Consider the following 19,939-nt stretch of genomic DNA (forward strand, 5'->3'; position numbering starts at 1 on the left):
TTTTTTCTCACCTTTCCATGTCCTTATTTACATCTCTTGTAAACAATATGAACTAGATTAACCATATGAAACTAGATTTAAATCTAGTCTAACACTGACACATATCCTGATTGGTACTAACTTGTGTTCAAAATATATTTGGCTGGGCATGGTAGCTTATGCCTACAATCCTAGCACTTTGACTTTGGGAGGCCGAGGTGGGTGAATCACTTGAGGTCAGGAGTTCGAGACCAGCCTGGTCAACAAGGTGAAACACCGTCTCTACTAAAAATACAAAAATTAGCTGGGCGTGGTATCCCAGCTACTCAGGAGGCTGAGGCAGGAGAATCTCTTGAACCTGGGAGATGGAGGTTGCAGTGAGCCAAGATTATGCCACTGCACTCCTGCTTTGGCAACAGAGCAAGACTCTGTCTCAAAAAAAAAAAAAATATATATATATATATATAGATATAAAACTTATTGTATTCTGAGGCACCATCAAGTCTCTGGAGGGGCCAGAAAGGCACTAAAATGGAAACCTCTCACTCCAGCTTGGAACATAGTTGGTGCCAAAGAATGCTGAATGACTGAATGGAAAAGGTACACCAATAATAAGAGAACGACCTGGATGTTTTCTGTGAACTGACAAACACAGACACTCACACGGAACCTATGTCCACTGCGTACTCTGTCCTGAAAATGACTGTATTGGTGGAATTATATTAATTCTATTAATACCAGTGTTATTACCTGAGTAAGTACTACATCTCATATTAGTCTATTGCCTATTACCTTTTAAGGGCTTCTCACAAGTAACTTCTTGTTTTAAAGTTTCATACTGTATCATTTCGCTCCACTCTAAATACAAGACTGCCTATTCGAGTTTCTCCATCATAAACACAGCCTTGACAGCTGTAGAATTTAGATGCCTTTGAGGGTTGAGACCAAATGCCTTCATAGACCAGGCAAGCAGCCAAACTCCACTCGCAGGGAGCATACCTGGGGAAGTGAAGGGGCTGCAGGGCACCAAAGAGCACTTGCCCTGCCTAATGACGGCCAACAAGCCTTGGCAGACAGGGCCAGACCTAGCGCAGAAGAAACCAAATCAGTATTTTTATGGCAATGCACTGAATTTTCTAACTTCACTATGTGAACTTTCACTTCCATATCACTGCGAGAGCCAAATAAGGCAGAGAGAGAAATGGGCCTCACACATTAGAGTGAATTTGAGAAGTCCCATCCAGGTCTCCTCTGAGGAAAGCAAACTGCTTCCTTCTTCCTCTAGGGTTTAAGGAAGATGGATCATCTGCCCAGTTCCAGCACAAGGAGCCTGGGTGGAAGAAAAGCCCTTCAAGAGGACATCGTAGGCCATGTCTGAGTAAATGCGCCTCTGTCCCCAAACTAGAACATGACTAACATACTTGGCATGTAATATAATACTAATGGCTTTTAAAATAATACCTTATATCAATATAATGTATTATGGCTGTCAATATTCTTCCCCAGACATTCATTTTCTGCTCACACCAGCCCTGTTTGGCAGACAAGTAGCTTTTATCCTTCTGTCAGATGAGGGTTAGGGAACTTACCCAAGGTCACAAGGTAGTAAACCACAGAGACAGCCCTAGAATTCGCCTTCTGAGGCCCCTATGCTGACATACCACCCTCCCCCGACAACTGCTCAAATCCCCTGGAAATGCCGGTATAAACCATTAGATACGGTCATCTCCCCCGATTCCACACTGCCCCCTGGCATGCCAAGAACTACAACTCTCATCCAACTCCACTGTGAAAGGCAGAAGAGCTTTATCAGAGCTGGAGAGGGATTCTTCCGTAAGATTACAGAATGGGATGGAAACCCAAGCAGCTTTGGTGGAAAGTGGATCCTGGTCATCTTTAGATGGCCAGCTGGATGCTAGCATGCTCAGAGGCGCCCAAGCAGGAGAGGGAGTGCTCTGTCAGCAGCTGGAGAGGGCATCGCATCTCCCTCTGGAGTCTGTCCAGGTATCATGAGTCAGTCCATTCTCTTCTCAGACAAGGCCTTGCAATCAATCTGCTCTCAGACTCATGCTCTGAAAAGCTGGACCAAGTCAAAACTTTCCTACAGGGTGCATTACAAGGAAAATGCGCATCTCCCCCAGAGATGCAATAGCCCAACGGAATTAAACAGGCCTCAGAATTTGTTTGGGGAAGCATCTAGATGCAGGCCTGAAATAAGGAATCGTATTACCTAAGGGAACCCTCTCTTTTGACAAGGATGCAGAGTCCTGCCCAAGGTCTAGGCTCCTGTGTTAGAGGCCTGACCTCCATCACTAGTGAAAGAAAACCATAAGCTTTGTGACTGCTGTGAGTGGGCACAAGGCAAGTGCTAGGGCACAAGCATACCACACAGGGCGGTGGCCAGGAAAGTGATCTCCTACGGCTCCTGCTCCTGGAAAGGCTCTTCAGCCAAGTAGCACCAAGCAGCCCACAGAAGGTGACATTCTGTGTTCTGGGTCCAAATCCTAAGCAAAAGATCTACTGTTGCCAAACCTTGATTATCACTTGTCCTATGGGGCTACACATCTACAGAAATGGGACACAAGCTTCTCGGTCTCAGAGAACAAGCAAAGCCAGAAGGAAAGAGTGGAGGCAGGAAATCATGAAGAAGCAGTGGGGAGGAAGGTGGTTCTCGACAGGGCTGGTCCTTTATGGGAGGTAAAGGAGAGCCACAACCACAAGGTGAATGGGATCAGATGTCAACATTTGCAATTTTAACTCACCAGAGAAGGAAGCTCAGCTTCACTGGCTGCTGATGCCCTTAACCTTGCTATGAATGTGCTTGTGTGAGCCTCTGGCTGAAAAGTTGGGGTATGGGACCTAGGAGTATAATGGGGATAAGATCATTCCCAAGGAGGAGAGCAGGGAAGGGGTCACCTCAAACAACCCAGTTTGTTACTGTCACAAGCTACAAAAGGAACAAAGGTGACAAAAGATAGGGATGTGTCTGCAAGGTGAAGCAGATTACAGTGGTAGGTTTACTCCTGTAACGTTAAGAGGTCGATGACAAAGGAAAAAAGAAAGGTGAGAAGGGGAGAGGAGAGGAAGAAAGGCAGAGGAGAAAAAGAAATAGGCTATTCTGGGTCTTAGTGTAAAGCACAGCAAGTATAAGCACCATTACAGTTATACTTTCTCAGGTACGAATGTTTACAAAACAGCCTGGGGTGATGATGCCCTGGGGGACTGATTCGAACTAGCCAAGCTCACAAGAGACAAAGTGAACAAACTCACACCTGTTACACTACAAGGGTCAGAGGGGGTATCTCACCCTTTCTGGTGCCTGATCTGCTCCTACCCACTCCCCAAGGCCAGCAGGCCTCCCCACTCTGTGCCTCAGTATACAAGCCAAAAGACTGTACTGTCCTACTCCATCACAGCATCCCTCTCTCTGAGAACCGGAATCCTCTGGTCTCCAGTGTCACCAACATGACTCCCAAGAAATAGAGCAATCTTGTATTGAACAGAGATCTAAGAGGGACCCTTGCTTTGGACTTTGAATTAGAAAATACTCTCTTATTGGCAACAAGGTTACCATTTAAGTAACTTTTCCCAAATGATTTGCCTTTCTCTGTTAGTTTTCATTTCAGAAGATGACATTTCCAACGTTTCTCTCAAATTCAAAGAATAACAACTGGCCTTTGAGCTCCCTATGAATCGCTGCCCCACAGGGTCCTCTGGTCTCATCCTGAATCGGCGTGCACAAGTCTACAAGTGGACCCGGGGAGATCTGAAGAAGAGACAGGAACCTGGAGAGCACAACAGGATTTCTCCCAGAATCAGGGTCCCACAGGCCCTGAGTAACACAAAAAGCAAAGGGCAAAGAAAAAAGCAAAGAGAAGAAAGAAGGGATAGCAGGCGAGACTACCTTCCAACCTGTTCCGGCCCTGAACTCCCACACAGCCGGCCAGGGCCCATGCTGGCCTTATGTCTTCAGGCCTTGGGAGGGACACTGGCGCCCAGGTCCCTGGGCTACAAGGTCTCCTGGTGGACCAGTCTCCCCAGCAAGGGGTCTTGTTTTCCATACCACAAATATGGATGGGATTCTGACTCCTTGGGTGTAGGCCCCAATTTCACTTGGGAATACAGCCAAAGAATTCACAGGTAGAAGCAATCTACAACAGCAAAATCTGGTCTAAAACTATCAGATAAAAATGTGTCCCACATCATTAGCCATTTCTTTTTCCCTTTTTTTTTTTTTTTTTTTTTGGTGGAGACAAGGTCTTGCTATGTTCTCCAGGCTGCTCTTGAACTGTGGGCTCAAGTGATCCTCCCACCTCACTCTCCCAAAGTACTGGGATTATGTGTGAGCCACTGTGCCTGGCCACTAGCCATTTCAAGTTAAGATGTACAATCCATGGACTTCTCCAAACAACCTCCATGTTGATTTAATTCTCTTTCGTCTCTGCTTTGTTTCCCTGTCAGTAGCATAGCAGTGACAGTGTCCTGGCCTGGTAGGACTAGGACTGGCCACCTCCAATGCTCCTGTAATTATTCTACTTCCCCTGACTAACCCCAGAGAGGGACACACCCCAAGTCCTATCACCCCAGGTTTGATTTTACAGGAATGCTTCACATATTTTTAAACAATTCACGTATTTAAAAATAATAATCATGTTACAATTATACTATTTTGGACATACTGAGTTAAATTAAAAATATTAAAACTGGCCAGCTGCGGTGGCTCACGCCTGTAATCCCAGTACTTGGAGAGGCCTAGGCAGGCAGATCACGAAGTCAGGAGTTCCAGACCAGCCTGGCCAACATGGTGAAACCCTATCTCTACTAAAAATACAAAAATTAGCCAGGCATGGTGGCGCATGCCTGTAATCCCAGCTACTCAGGAGGCTGAGGCAGAAGAATCGCTTGAACCTAGGAGGCGGAGGTTGCAGTGAGCCAAGATTGCACCACTGCACTCCAGCCTGGGCGACAGAGCAAGACTCCATCTAAAAAAAAAAAAAAAAAAAAAAAAAGGAAAAAAAGAAAGAAAAGAAAAAATTAAAATTAATTTCATCTGTTTCTTTGTACTTTTAAAATGTTTCTTCTAGAAAATATAAAATTAAGGCTGAGGCAGTGGCTCACGCCTATAATCCCAACACTTCGGGAGGCTGAAAGAGAACTGCTTGAAACCAGGAGTTCAAGACCAGCCTGGACAAGAAAGTAAGACCTCAACTCTACAAAAAATAAAAAATTAGCTGGGCATGGTGGCACACGCTTGTAGTCCCAGCTACTTGGGAGGCTGCTGAAGTGGGAGGATTGCTTAAGTCCAAGAGTTTGAGGCAACAGTGAGCTATGATTGTGCCATTGCACTCCAGTTGCATGACAGAGTGGGGCCCCACCTCGAAAGAAAAGAAAAAAAAAAGGAAAGAAGCAAGCAGGAAGGAAGGAAGGAGAGAAAGAAAGAAAGAAAAGAAAAAGAAAATATAAAATTACCCACGTGTCTTTGGGAGGCCGAGGTGGGTGGATCACCTGAGGTCAGGAGTTCGAGACCAGCCTGAGCAATATGGTGAAACCCTGTCCCTTCTAAAAATGCAAAAATTAGCCGGACGTGGTGGCAGGCTCCTGTAATTCCAGCTACTCAGGAGGCGGAGGCAGGAGAATCGCTAGAACCTGGGAGGCGGAGGTTGCAGTGAGCTGAGATTGCACCATTGTACTCTAGCATGGGGGAGAGAGTGAGACTCCGTCCAAAAAAAAAAAAAAAAATTATCCATGTGGCTCACATTGTACCTTCTGTTGGACAACACTGCTTTAGAGTCTAACCTTAGAAGAAGATGGGTCCCGACTGGGCACAGTGGCTCACTTCTGTAATCCCAGAACTCTGGGAGTGCCAAGGCTGGCGGATCACCTGAGGTCAGGAGTTTAAGACCGGCATAGCCAACATGGTGAAACCCCGTCTCTATTAAAAGTGCAAAAATTAGCCAGGTGTGATGGCGCATGCCTGTAATACCAGCTGCTTGGGAGGCTGAGGCAGGAGAATCGCTTGAACCCGGGAGGGGTAGGTTGCAGTGAGCCGAGATTGTGCCACTGCACGCCAGCCTGGGCGACAGAGCGAGACTCCATAAAAAAAAAAAAACATGTGGCCAGGCGCAGTGGTTCACGCCTGTAATCCCAGCACTTTGGGAGGCCAAGGTGGGCGGATCACCTGAGGTCAGGAGTTCCAGACCAGCCTGGCCAACATGGTGAAACCCTATCTCTACTAAAAACATAAAAATTAGCTGGGCATAGTGGCGTGCATCTGTAGGCCCAGCTACTCAGGGGGCTGAGGCTGCAGTGAGCTGAGATCGGGCCACTGCACTCCAGCCTGGGCGACAGACGAGACTCCATCTCAAAAAAGAAAAAAAAAAAACCCACCCATGCTAGCCCCTGCTCAGCACCCTCTCCTGGTGCTATTTCAAGGTGATATCCATCTTGGCCTACTAGTCTCCACTAAATCTGGCTGTCCACTACCTCTGACCTCATCTCCTACCACTCTCCCCTATCAAGCATGGCCACTACATTGGCCCCATTGTCCCTCAGACAAAACAATCATGCTCCAGCCTCTGGGCCTTAGCATTTGCTGTTCCCTCTGCCTAGAACGCACTTCAACCAGCTTCTTTCTTTTTGGTTTTGTTTTGAGATGGAGTCTTGCTCTGTCGCCCAGGCTGGAGTGCAGTGGCACGATCTCAGCTCACTGCAACCTCCACTTCCTGGATTCAAGCCTGCCTCAGCCTTCTAAGTAGCTGGGATTACAGGCGCCTGCCACCACACCCAGCTAATTTTTGTATTTTTAGTAGAGACAGAGTTTCACCATGTTGCCCAGGCTGGTCTTGAACTCCTGACCTAAGGTGATCCGCCTGCTTCAGCCTCCCAAAGTGCTGAGATTACATGGGTGAGCCACCGCACTCGGCCTTCAACCAGCTTCTAAGCAGCTTGTTGCTGCACTTCTTTCAAGTCTCTTTGCCTATCTTTAAGAGACCTTCTCTGATCTCTTTTTTTTTTTTTGAGATGAAGTCTCGCTGTCGCCCAGGCTGGAGTGCAATGGCACGATCTCAGCTCACTGCAACCTCCACCTCAGGGGTTCAAGCGATTCCCCTGTCTCAGCCTCCCAAGTAGCTGGGATTACAGGCGTGTGCCACCACGCCTGGCTAATTTTTTTGTATTTCTGCAGAGATGGGGTTTCACCATGCTGGCCAGGCTGTCAAACTCCTGAACTCAAGTGATCCACCCACCTCGGCCTCCCAAAGTGCTGGGATTACAGGTGTGAGCCACCATGCCCAACATTATTTTTTATTTTTTTAAGAAACAAGTTCTTGCTCTGCTGCTCAAACTACAGTGCAATGGTGCAATCACAGCTCACTGCAGCCTCACACTCCTGGACTCAAGTGATCCTTCTGCCTCAGCCTCCTGAGCAGCTGGGATTATAGGCATGTGCCACCACACCTGGCTAGTTTTTTGTTTTTTGTTTTTTTTTTAATGAGCCGGGGTCTTGCTCTGTTGACCAGGCTGGAGTGCAATGATGCAATCATAGCTCACTGTAGCCTTGATTTCCTGGACTCAAGTGGTCTGCCTCAGCCTCCTGAGCAGCTGGGATTACAGGCACATGCCACTATGCCCGGCTACTTTTTTCTTTAAGAAAAAAAAAAAAAAAAAAAAGATGAGGGGCTGGGTGCAGTGGCTCACATCTGTAATCTCAGCACTTTGGAAGGCCAAGACAGGTGGATTGCTTGAGCTCAGGAGTTCGAGACCAGCCTAGCCAAAATGGTAAAATCCCATCTCTACAAATACAAAAATTTATCAGGTGGCCAGGCACGGTGGCTCAAGTCTGTAATCCCAGCACTTTGGGAGCCCGAGGCAGGAAGATCACCTGAGGTCAGGAGTTCGAGACCAGCCTGACCAACACGAGAAACTCCGTCTCTACGGAAAATACAAAACTAGCCAGGCATGATGGCACGTGCCTGTAATTCCAGCTACTTGGGAGGCTGAGGCAGGAGAATCGCTTGAACCCGGGAGGTGGAGGTTGTGGTGAACTGCGATCACGCCATTGCACTCCAGCAGCCTGGGCAGCAAGAGCGAAACTCCATCTCAAAAAAAAAAAAAAAAATAAGCCAGGCATGGTGGCACATGCTTGTAACTCCAGCTGCTTGGGAGGCTGAGGCAGGAGGATTGCTTGAACCTGGGAGGATCTCAGCAGTGAGCTGAGATCATGCCACTGCACTCCAGCCTGGGTGACAGAGTGAGACTCCAGCTCAAAAATAAATAAAAGAGACAAGCGTCTCTCTATGTTGCTCAGGCTGGTCTCAAACTCCTGCCCTCAAGCGATCCTCCTGCCTCAGCCTCCCGAGTAGATGGGAATACAGCCGCGCACCACCTTGCCTGCCTCTGAGCATTTTTTGTAAGATGGCAATTCCACCACAGTCACTTTCTAAGACCCTTAATCTGTTTTACTTTTCTTTATTGAGTGGTATATAAAACACTTGCTGTTTATTGTCCATCTTTCCCCAGTAGAAAGTAAGCCTTATGAGAGCAGAAACTTCATTCACTGCATTTGTCCAATGTCTAAAATAGTACCCAACACACGAATTAAAGAACAATCACCAGCCTGGCCAACATGGTGAAACCCTGTCTCTACTAAAAATACAAAAAATTAGCGGGGTGTGGTGGCTGGCGCCTGTAATCCCACCTACTTGGGAGGCTGAGGCAGGAGAACTGCTTGAACCCGAGAGGCAAAGGTTGTAGTGAGCCAAGACTGTGCCACTGCACTCCAGCCTGGGCAACAGAGTGAGACTTCGTCTTAAAAAAAAAAAAAAATCCTAAATCAACAGGATTTTATAGATATATCTTTATTTTACAAATGAAGAGGAATCAATTCAGATAGGTTATATAATTTGACCATGGTTCCACAGCTAGTATGAAGTGGAGCCAGAATTTAAACTGGATCTATCTGGAACCAGTTGACAAATGACACTATCCATATTCAAAATAAGAGCTAAGGCTGCCTTAGGCATTTCTTGGCAAAAAAAAACAGGTATTATGTCCTCCCTTTACCACCTCTAATCTTCGCTACAACCTGTGGAGCATCCAGCAGCCTTGCTGCATACCCAGAAGTTAAGTGATTTGCCTGTGACTGCACAACTATGCACAACTAGTAAGTGACAGAACTGAACCCTAAGGCAGGGCGTGGTGGCTCACGCCTGTAATCCCAGCACTTTGGGAGGTCGAGGCGGGCGGATCATGAGGTCAGGAGATCGAGACCATCCTGGCTAACACGGTGAAACCCCGTCTCTACTAAAAACAAAAAATTAGCCGGCCGTGGTGGTAGGCACATGTAGTCCCAGCTACTCGGGAGGCTGAGGCAGGAGAATGGCGTGAACCCCAGAGGTGGAGCTTGCAGTGAGCCAAGATCGTGCCACTGCACTCCAGCCTGGGCGACAGAGCGAGACTCCGTCTCAAAAACAAAACAAAACAGAACTGAACCCTAAATCTCAAGAAGGGGAAGCAAAAATGTTCAGGAGAGTGGCAGGCAGGTGGCATCAGGAACTAATAAAGTAGGATATAAGGAGGTCGGGCACAGTGGCTCACGCCTGTAACCCCAGCACTTTGGGAGGCCTAGGTGGGTGGATCCCCTGAGGTCAGGAGCTCAAGACCAGCCTGCTCAAAATGGCAAAACCTCCTCTCTACCAAAAATACAAAAATTAGCCAGGCGTGGTGGCATGTGCCTGTAATCCCAGCTACTCGGGAGGCTCAGGCAGCAGAATCACTTGAACCCGGAGGGTGGAGGTTGTAATGAGCCGAGATTGCGCCACTGCACTCCAGCCTCCAAGACTCCGTCTCAAAATAAATAAATAAATAAATAAAGTAGGATAAGGGCTGACAGATAACAACATCCCAGCCTGCTGCTACACCTCAGGCCAGGTCAGTGCAAGCCCAGGTTTCCTAAGGCCTATAGCAGTAACAGACAAAAAACAGCTGACTCCCAAGGCCCCGATCTTAAAGCTATAAAGAAGTTGCCAAAAGCACGGTGGCTCAAACCTGTAATCCCAACACTTTGTGAGGCCGATGTGGATGGATCACCTGAGGTCAAGAGTTCAAGACGAGACTGGCCAACATGGTGAAACCCCGCCTCTAATAAAAATACAAAAATTAGCCAGGTGTCACGGTGGCGGGTGCCTGTAATTCAGCTACTCGGGAGGCTGAGGCAGGAGAATTTGCTCAAACCTGGGAGGCGGAGGTTGCAGTGAGCTGATCACACTACTGCACTACAGCCTGGGCGACAGAGCAAGACTCCATCTCAAAAAAAAAAAAAAAAAAAAAAAAAGGTTGCCAAACAGAAATAATTCTTCAGCAGCAACCAGGCCTAGCAGTTTAGATGTATCCCAGGCTAGAAAGCCTCAAAAACTTTGTAGATGCTATCTTGAGACAATGTATTATTTTGAGTGCCTCTTCAAAGGGTCTCCATGCCGGTGGGATACACTCAGCCCTATACCTGAAAGTAACGGGATAGGCAGATGTGATGGTGAAGAGTCTTGCCCTGGAAATAAAATGGGGTCGAATCTAATGGGGCTCCTGCTTTCTCTGTGTTTCTGTAAATGCTTTTCCCTGTTGGTTTTCGTACAACACTAAGCAATACAACTCTCAGAAGAGAGTATATTAGTCCTCAGGAGCAGCAAGAAAGTGACCCTTCAGCCAGTCTTAGGAATCCTGAACCCAAACCGGATAGAGGCTACACTGTGAGCGGCTGGAGAGCCGGGAACAATGCCTTCAGACTCAGAGCAATGGCACTCTCGGCTCCCACATCCACTTGTGAATGACGCTTTACTAAGTGTTTTAACTCTCACTACCAGGCAAGGCAAATTCTATTAATTAAGTTTTACAAATTAGGAGAATGATGTGGAAAGAAGGGTAGGTAGTGATTTGCCCAAAAATCAGACCAGGCATTTAAATCCCAGTCTTCTGACCTATTGCCATTAATGGAGAAAAGTAGGCCGTTAACTGGCAGAGGGAACCTATCCTTTCTTGCTACTTTATTTTTTTTTTTGAGACAGAGTCTCGCTCTGTCGTGATCTTGGCTAACTGCAACCTCCACCTGCCTAGTTCAAGCAATTCCCCTGCCTCAGCCTCCTGAGCAGCTGGGATTACAGGCGCACACCACCACGTCCCGCTAATTTTTTTGTATTTTTAGTAGTGATGGGGTTTCACCATGTTGGCCAGACTGGTCTCGAACTCCTGACCTCAGGCAATCCACCCGCCTTGGCTTCCCAAAGTGCTGGGATTACAGGTGTGAGCCACTCTTGCTACCTTTTATAATGACTGCAAGGCTCCTCTCCCAAAGGAAATATCAGGCGTTAATGACTTTGGAGGATGAAACAAAGACACTATTAACCCTCATCCACCAGATTTCACTTTAACACCCAAGGGTGCCCTCATCAAATCCCAGTTAGAATCGCCAGCACTCAGCAGGGGTGGCAAACACAATGCCTCCAAGCCCAAATGGCTAAAGCAGGCAGAATGGAACACAAGAGGTAACAACAGGTAAAGGAGGATTGCAGGGGAGAGCAGAGGAGAGGACAGCAGAGAGCAGCCAACACCCAGTAAAGGCATTCAAGTTCAATATTTAAAAATCCTGCCGGCTGGGTGCAGTGGCTCACGTACCTGTACTCCGAGCTACTCAGGAGGAGGCTGAGGTGGGAGGATCACTTGAAGCGATCTGAGTTCAGATCAGTCTGGGTAACAAGGCAAGACCACCGCCCCCTCCATCTAAAAATCCTGAGCAACGTTTTTTTTGTTTTTTTTTGAGACAGAGTCTCGCTCTGTCACCCAGGCTGGAGTGTAGTGACACAATCTCAGCTCATTGCAACCTCCGCCTCCCAGGTTCAAGCGATTCTCCTGCCTCAGCCTCCCAGGTAGCTGGGGTTACAGGCACCTGCCACCACGCCTGGCGAATTTTTGTATTTTCAGTAGAGACAGGGTTTCACCATGTTGGCCAGGCTGATCTGGAACTCCTGACCTCAAGTGATCCGCCTGCCTCGGCCTCCCAAAGTGCTGGGATTACAGGCGTGACCCAACGCGCCCAGCCTAATAATTATTTATGTTATCTTTTTCCACTTGGCCAAATGTTAAAAAGTTATTTATCATTTATGATCAATATTTCGACCAGCATCTCACTTGTAGTCACTGTTCTTAGTATTATAACTGCCAGCAGGATTATCGCTTGGCTCTTCAGCACTGAGTTCAAATTTCTCAGGTGCAGTTTATGAGCTCATGCAGGCTACAGAGGCAGGAGGTCAATCCCAGGTGAAAACAAATGAAATGCTTCAAAGGAGCTAGTAACTAAGCATCCTAAAGCACTTAACTAGTGAATTATCTGGTGAGAAGCAAATGTAAACAAATTGCTCGGAAAAAGGTCCCTAAGAGTGTGGGCTCAGGCCTAACAGCCAGGGGTGGACCGACCACATGATTTCCTCCCCCGGACCAGGAATAATAGCACCTACACCTCACAAGGTCACTGATAATGACTGCAAAAATGCACTCCCCCTGGGCTGTAGGCAGCCGTACAACATATATCTTAGAAGCTCTTCCAAAAAGGGCCCGAGGGACTTGGGAGCTTCCCACAGACTCCGCAGTCGTCAGTGAGATGAACAACTGGATAGCCGAAACACTACTGACATATGGAAGGTCACAAATGTTTTTATAAGCTAGGAAGGGCTGGGCTGGGAACTGTTCTCAAGGTCAATGAAGAGTGGTGACAGTCCTGACCTTTCCAGACTCAAGTTATACTTTCCTTCTATACAATCTCATCTAATCACCATGGCCCCTGAAGAATGCAATTTTAGCTGTACATATTTATTATTCCTTTTAGAAAGGAATGACTGTTATTTCCTGTGTTCCTTTTATAAGGGAACGAGTTTGTTGAGGGGAGGGGCTGCCTTACTGTGATGGGCATTTTGAAGTGTCTCACCGTCAGGGACAAGATTCTCTGTCTCGGACCGGGCACGGTGGCTCATGCCTGTAATCCTAACACTGGGAGGCCGATGTGGGCAGACTGCGTGAGCTCAGGAGTTCCGGACCAGCTTGGGCAACATGGTGAACCCATCTCTACTAAAATACAAAACATGAGTCGGGCATGGTGATATGAGCCTGTAGTCCTAGCTACTTGGGAGGGTGAGGCATGAGAATTGCTTGAACCCGGAAGGCAGAGGTTCAGTGAGCAGAAATTGTGCCACTGCACTCTAGCCAGGGTGACAGAGAGAAACTCCTTCTCAAAAAAAAGAAAAAAAAATTATCTGTCTCCATACAGACTATTGGGGTTTGTTGCTAATTTCTGTGGGGCATGGTTTTACCTTAATATCCTGCACAGAGCTAGATGTTACAGAGAAGGATGCTTGGTAGGAGCAAATAGTTTTAAGAAAAACACTCAAAGGCCAGGCGTGGTGGCTCACGCTTGTAATCCCAGCATTTTGGGAGGCCGAGGCAGGTGGATCACGAGGTCACGAGTTTGAGACCAGCCTGGCCAACACAGTGAAACCCCATCTCTACTAAAAATACAAAAATTGGCTGGGTGTAGTGGTGGGCACCTGTAATCCCAGCTACTTGGGAGGCTGAGGCAGGAGAATCGCTCGAACCCGGGAGGCAGAGGTTGCAGCGAGCCGAGATCGCACCACTGCACTCCAGCCTCGGCGACAGAGCTAGACTCCGTCTCAAAAAAAAACAAAAACAAAACAAAAAACAACAACAACAACAAAAACACTCAAGAAGAGAAATCTCTATGGATACTATATTAAAAAATTTTTTATTTTATACTTTGGCCACAGATTTAAGTAGCTAAACTCAACCTTCTCCTAGGAAACCAACAGGTCAGTAGTTTTCCTGACAGAACACAACTTGTAGAGGCGAGCTACCTGATACAGCCAGAAACTGATGCTAGCTGTTGGGGGCCAACAGCAGTAGAGAGGTGGAAACTGGAAAGGGCTGGCCCCTGGAATGTTTTCAGTCATCAGACCTAGACAACCGTGACTTTTCTCTGCAGAACTGTACCAACAGTTTTAGAAAGACGTGCTAAACCCTCTCCTGTAAAAACAAGAAGGCCTGTGATTGCTGGAATTTCTAGCCCACAGCAACCATGGCAGCTTTCTTGATACCCAGAGCACGCTGGGAACAGGCCCTCCCATGCAGCCAATGAAAAAAGGGCTGAGAAGTTACTAGTGAAAAGCTCATTATCCTCCTTTCTTTGAAGCCACAGTGAAACCAACCTTTTTCCAGAGTCCCAGGGACAGACTGCTCAGCAGAATCATGCCTAAACTGCCCAATTGCTTCACAGAAAGCCCTTTCTGAGGACATCACAGTCCGGAAGGCTCAGCCTTTCCAAAAAGACTAGCACCAGCTGAGAGGTGGCTCCTTTAGGCATGGTATATCTGGAACTGTGCTTTCTGTGATACCACAAATCTTAAACGCCTTCTTTTTACTGAAGGGACAGACATAAAGAAATCCCCACCAGATAGCCCCAAACTAATTGATCTCTTTTTTTCCCACTACCCATAGCCTTTTTTTGTTGTTTTGTTGTACATGTTCCAAAATGACAGCAGCTACAGGAAGCACTGGGGACCCCAGAGTGAAGTGGCAGTCACACTTTGGGGAGAATGGCCTCTTCTCCAAAGAAAGAGAAGAAAATCAAAGTTCTGATCTCCTGAATTTAATCTAACTATGGGCCGGGTGTGGTGGCTCACGCCTGTAATCCCAGCACACTGGGAGGCTGAAACGGGAGGATCGCTTATGTCCAGGCATTTGAGACCAACACAGGCAACATGGTGAGACCCCGTCTCTACAAAAAATAAAAAATAGTCAGGTGTGGTGGTGCACGCCTGTAGTCCCAGCTACTCGGGAGGTTGAGGTTGAAGTGGGAGGATCACTTGAGCCTGGGAGGTTGAGACTGCAGTAAGCCATCATCGCACCACTGCGCTCAGCCTGGGTGACAGAGTGAGATGGAGTTTCGCTCTCGTTGCCCAGGCTAGAGTGCAATGGTGTGATCTCGGCTCACCGCAACCTCCACCTCCCAGGTTCAAGTGATGCTCCTGCCTTGGCCTCCTGAGTAGCTGGGATTACAGGCATGCACCACCACACCTGGCTAATTTTGTATTTTTAGTAGTGACAGGGTTTCTCCATGTTGGTCAAGCTGGTCTCAAACTCCCGACCTCAGGTGATCCACCCGCCTCAGCCTCCCAAAGTGCTGGGATTACAGGCGTGAGCCACGGTGCCCAGCAAAAAATTTTAAAAATACATACATAAATCTAGCTGTATCACTCTTCTGCTTAAAAAAAAAAAAAAAAAAGTTCAAAGCTCCTTGCACTTTCAGGACAAAGTTCAAGCTTCCAGAACCAAGTACAAGGAAGCCTTTCCCAATCTGGCCCCTACATACCTCTGTGGTCTCATCTCTTTCCACTCAACCTTGCCAACCCTCTCCCCTTCAGCCAGAAGGAAATACTTGTAGCCCTCCCAATGCTGCATATTTGTCTCTCGGCCTCCTCATCCATGCCTGCTTTGGCCCTATACTCTACCTGCCACTCCCAGACTTTCCACCGCTTAATTCAACTGATCTTTCAAATCTTAACTTAGGCATCGTATTCTCTACAAGACCTTCTCTGATCCAGCCATGGTACCCCACTTATGCCTCTTCCTGAAGGTGCTGCCAGACCTGTCTGACTTCCCCACTAAACCAGGCCTTCATGCCTGGTATGCAATAGTTATTTAATGTTTAATGACACCTTCCTATGGACTCATACACCATCCAGCATCACTGATGGGGCAATGTTTGGGTAACTGACTCATGGGGGTAGAAAGTAAACATAAATTTCAATTCTTAATCCAGAAGACCAGTCATCCTTTAACTTACTCAAGATGCATTTTCTTCCCACTAGCTGCATGCCTTGACCTTGAGAAAAAGAATAAAAGGAAACTTGCAAGATACAGGGAAATAAGAGAGGTTGCCAGTGCTTTATAATAACCACTGGTCCAATTACATTTTTATATCATCTGCTGCCTTCCCCTAGCTGGGTTAGCTCATTACCAACACTATGAACTCTTTTTTTTTGAGACAGAGTCTCACTCTGACACCCAGGCTGGAATGCAGTGGTGCGATCTCTGCTCACTGCAACCTCCGCCTCCCAGGTTCAAGAGATTCTCCTGCCTCGGCGTCCGGAGTAGCTGGGATTACAGGCACCCGCCACCATGCCAAGCTCATTTTTGTGTTTTTAATAGAGACAGGGTTTCGCCATGTTGGCCAGGCTGGTCTTGAACTCCTGACCTCAGGTGATCTGCCCACCTCGGCCTCCCAAAGTGCTGGGATTACAGGCGTGAGCCACCACGCCTGGCATATTTTATTGATTGTCTTAAACAATTGGGGATATAGGATGAAACCCTATATCAAAAAAATAAAAAATAAAAAAGAAGAAAAAGAAGAAGAAAAAAGTGTTTGCCATACTAACTAAAAGCAAAAAGCCTATTTACAGAATATGTGAGGGACTTCTCAAAGTCAGTCTTTCTCTAAATGACACAATAGGACTTGATACTAAGAATTCGGAAGCTATACAGGAAACAATGACCTCAGATGACTCACACACACAAAAATTCTTCCAGTCTGGGCAACATGGCAAGACCCTGTCTCTACAAAAAAATTTTTTTTTTAAATTAGCCAAGCACATAGTGGTACACGCCTGTGGTCCCAGCTACTCAGGAGGCTAAGGCTGCAGTGAGATGTATTCCGACCACTGCACTCCAACCTTGACAACAGAGCAAGACCCTCTTGTCTTAAGAAAGGGGCCAGGCGCAGTGGCTCACGCCTGTAATCCCAGCACTTTGGGAGGCCGAGGCGGGCGGATCACGAGGTCAGGAGATCGAGACCATCCTGGCTAACACAGTGAAACCCCATCTCTACTAAAAATACAAAAAATTAGCCGGGCGTGGTGGTGGGTGCCTGTAGTCCCAGCTACTCCGGAGGCTGAGGCAGTAGAATGGTGTGAACCCGGGAGGTGGAGGTGGAGCTTGCAGTGAGCTGAGATCATGCCACTGCACTCCAGCCTGGGCGACAGAGCGAGACTCTGTCTCGGAAAAAAAAAAAGAAAAGGAAAGGAAAGGAGAGAGGGGAGCAGAGGGACAGGAGCAGAGGAAGGGGAGAAATTCTACATGATGTCAAAAAATTTTTGGCTGGGCATGGTGGCTCATGCCTGTAATCCCAGCACCTTGGGAGGCTGAGGCGGGTGGAGATTGCTTGAGGCGGAAATTGCCTGAGACTTCAGTGAGTGTTCTCCACTGCACCCCAGCCTGGGCAACAGAGCAAGACCCTGTCTCAAAGAAAAAAGACAAAAATTTTCTTGTGGTGTTGGAGGGCAGAGATCTCCAAAATCCTTTACTCTCAAGGATTAGAACTGCCCCTGGATTTTTGTGTAGTTTCAATATTCACATTTAGGTTATTAGTCTTCACCCAGTTTTTGTTGTTTTGGAGTAGGGTATTCAAAGCTTATTACCAGTAGGAAGAGGGGATAACCTGAAGCCAAGACTTTTACATACACAATTGCCTATATATGAAAGACATGTATAGCCTGCAGTCCATTGGTTTCCCAGTGATGTGGACATATCATCTCCCTGGCTCCCCTCTTTCAAAAGTGCATATTTACAAGAACCTTTGTGAAATTTGAAAAGGGAATCAAATTCAAGACAGTGTTCAAATATAAGCCCAGAAAAAGTATTAAAAATGAAAGCTGGCTGAGGGCAGTGGCTCATGCCTGTAATCCCAGAACTCTGGGAGGCTGAGGCAGGAGGACTGCTAGAGCCCAAGAATTCAAGGTTGCAGTAAGCTATGATTATGCCACTGCACTTCAGCCTAGGAAACCAAATAAGACCCTGTATCTAAAATAAATAAATATTTTTTTTTTTTTTTTTTTTTTAGTGAAAGCTGCCAGGCATAGTGGCACATGCCTATAATCTATTGGGAGGCCCAGCCTGGGCAACCTCATCTGAAAAAAACAAAAACAAAAACAAAAAAAAGGCCAGGCGCAGTGGCTCATGCCTATAATCCCAGCACTTTGGGAGCCCAAGGCAGGAGGATCACTTGAGGCCAGGAGTTCGAGACCAGTGTGGCCAACATGGCGAAACCCGGTCTCTACTAAAAATACAAAAATTAGCTGGGTGTGGTAGCATGCGCCTTGTAATCCCAGCTACTTGGGAGGCTGAGGCACGAGAATCGCTTGAACCTGGGAGGTGGAGGTTGCAGTGAGATGAGATTGAGCCACTGCACTCCAGCCTGGGCAACGGAGTAAGACCTTCTCTCTCAAAAAAAAAAAAAAAAAGGAAAAGAAAGAAGAAAGAACACCCAATTCCCAAATTTTCCACATGTCCCCAGGTAGAGAGGTAGCAGCAAAATGCTAGAGAAAAAAGCCCAGCCATGAGGTCAGACACGCTTGGGATCAAATCCCAGCTTCCCCCACTTACTATCTGTGTGATCTTGCGCAAAACAGGTTACTCTCGAAACCTCCGTTTCCTTGTCTATAAAAGGAGGACAATGCCTCAACAGGTTGTTTCAAGGATTCAATTAAATAAAATATATTAGAGAACCTGCATTTTGGCGAAGTGTTCATGATGCCAATAAGGCAAGGTTTGTGTTCCACCTCTGTAGTTTTTTTTTTTTTTTTTTTTTGAGATGGAGTTTCACTCTTGTTGCCCAGGCTGGAGTGCAATGGCATGATCTCAGCTCACTGCAACCTCCGCCTCCTAGGTTCAAGCATTTCTCCTGCCTCAGCCTCCCAAGTAGCTGGGATTACAGGTATGTGCCATCAAGTCCGGCTAATTTTTGTATTTTTAGTAGAGATGGGGTTTCACCATGTTGGCCAGGCTGGTCTCGAACTCCTAACCTCAGGTGATCCACCCACCTCAGCCTTCCACAGTGCTGGGATTACAGGTGTGAGCCACAGCACCTGGCCGCAGTACATTTTTAAAGGATATTACTAAAGTAAGGGATAGCAGAAAGAACTCTGGCTTTCTGCCTCCACTGCTGCCATGGCTTCTGTGAAAAAGCCTGTGGCGAAGGGGGGCAAAAAAAAGAAGCAGGTTCTGAAGTTCACTCTTGAATAAACTCACCCCGTAGAAGATGGAATCATGGATGCTGCCAATTTTGAGCAGTTTTTGCAAGAAAGGATCAAAGTGAACGGAAAAGCTGAGAACCTTGGTGGAGAGATGGCGACCATTGAAAGGAGTAAGAGCAAGATCAACGTGACATCCGAGGTGCCTTTCTCCAAAAGGTATTTCAAATATCTCACCAAAAAATATTTGAAGAAGAATAATTTACATGATTGGTTGCTCCTAGTTGCTAACAGCAAAGATAGCTATAAATTATGTTATTTCCAGATTAAACAGGACAAAGAGGAAGATGAGAATTAAATTTCATTTATCTGGAATATTTTGTATAAGTTTTTGAATAAAACTTGGGAACCAAAAGAAAAAAGAAAGAACACGGGACAAGCATCAGAAAGACCTAAGTCTCTAAATCTCACATCTCTAGGCTTATTCAGCTGTTAAATGGGGGACTGTACTAGCTAATTTCTAATTGACTTACCCATTCTGAAAAACTAAAGTAAGCCCCAATTTCTGCTGAATCCTATTCATTTTTGTTCATTTGCCTCCAACTTCTCTAAAATGAGGGACTTATGACCCTTTGAAACAGGTGAGGAAAACCAAAAAATGGCCAAGATGCCCAAGAAACCTATCATTTGCATGATATTAAAATTGTAAGCCAAGCTTTTTTATAGGGATGTCTGGATGATTCACTCAGATTAGTGGTAGGCAATAAACACCTGTACCGAAAATGTTGCATTTTCTGGCACAAAGTCACTGGTAAGCACACTGCCTAGCATATAGCAGACACTCAAAAATGCTGGTTGAATGAACAAGGAGCCAACTGACA

The 19,939-nt window shown here is 46.7% G+C and overlaps 1 protein-coding gene and 1 pseudogene across 10 annotated transcripts in view; one reads left to right on the forward strand and one right to left on the reverse strand.

Moving 5' to 3' along the window:
• SZRD1 (SUZ RNA binding domain containing 1) overlaps positions 1-19,939 on the reverse strand; it is a 45,518-nt gene that overhangs the window by 9,551 nt on the left and 16,028 nt on the right. For 2 of the 10 annotated variants that reach the window (XM_009234626.4, XM_024242312.3), the window contains exon 2: positions 2,742-2,838. In XM_009234626.4, coding sequence (XP_009232901.2) covers positions 2,742-2,838 — 97 coding nt within the window. 10 annotated transcript variants of the gene reach the window in all.
• On the forward strand, positions 19,036-19,454 carry LOC100446533 (large ribosomal subunit protein eL22-like; annotated as a pseudogene).

Source organism: Pongo abelii, chromosome 1, assembly GCF_028885655.2.
Source record: "Pongo abelii isolate AG06213 chromosome 1, NHGRI_mPonAbe1-v2.0_pri, whole genome shotgun sequence".
Lineage (NCBI taxonomy): Eukaryota > Metazoa > Chordata > Mammalia > Primates > Hominidae > Pongo > Pongo abelii.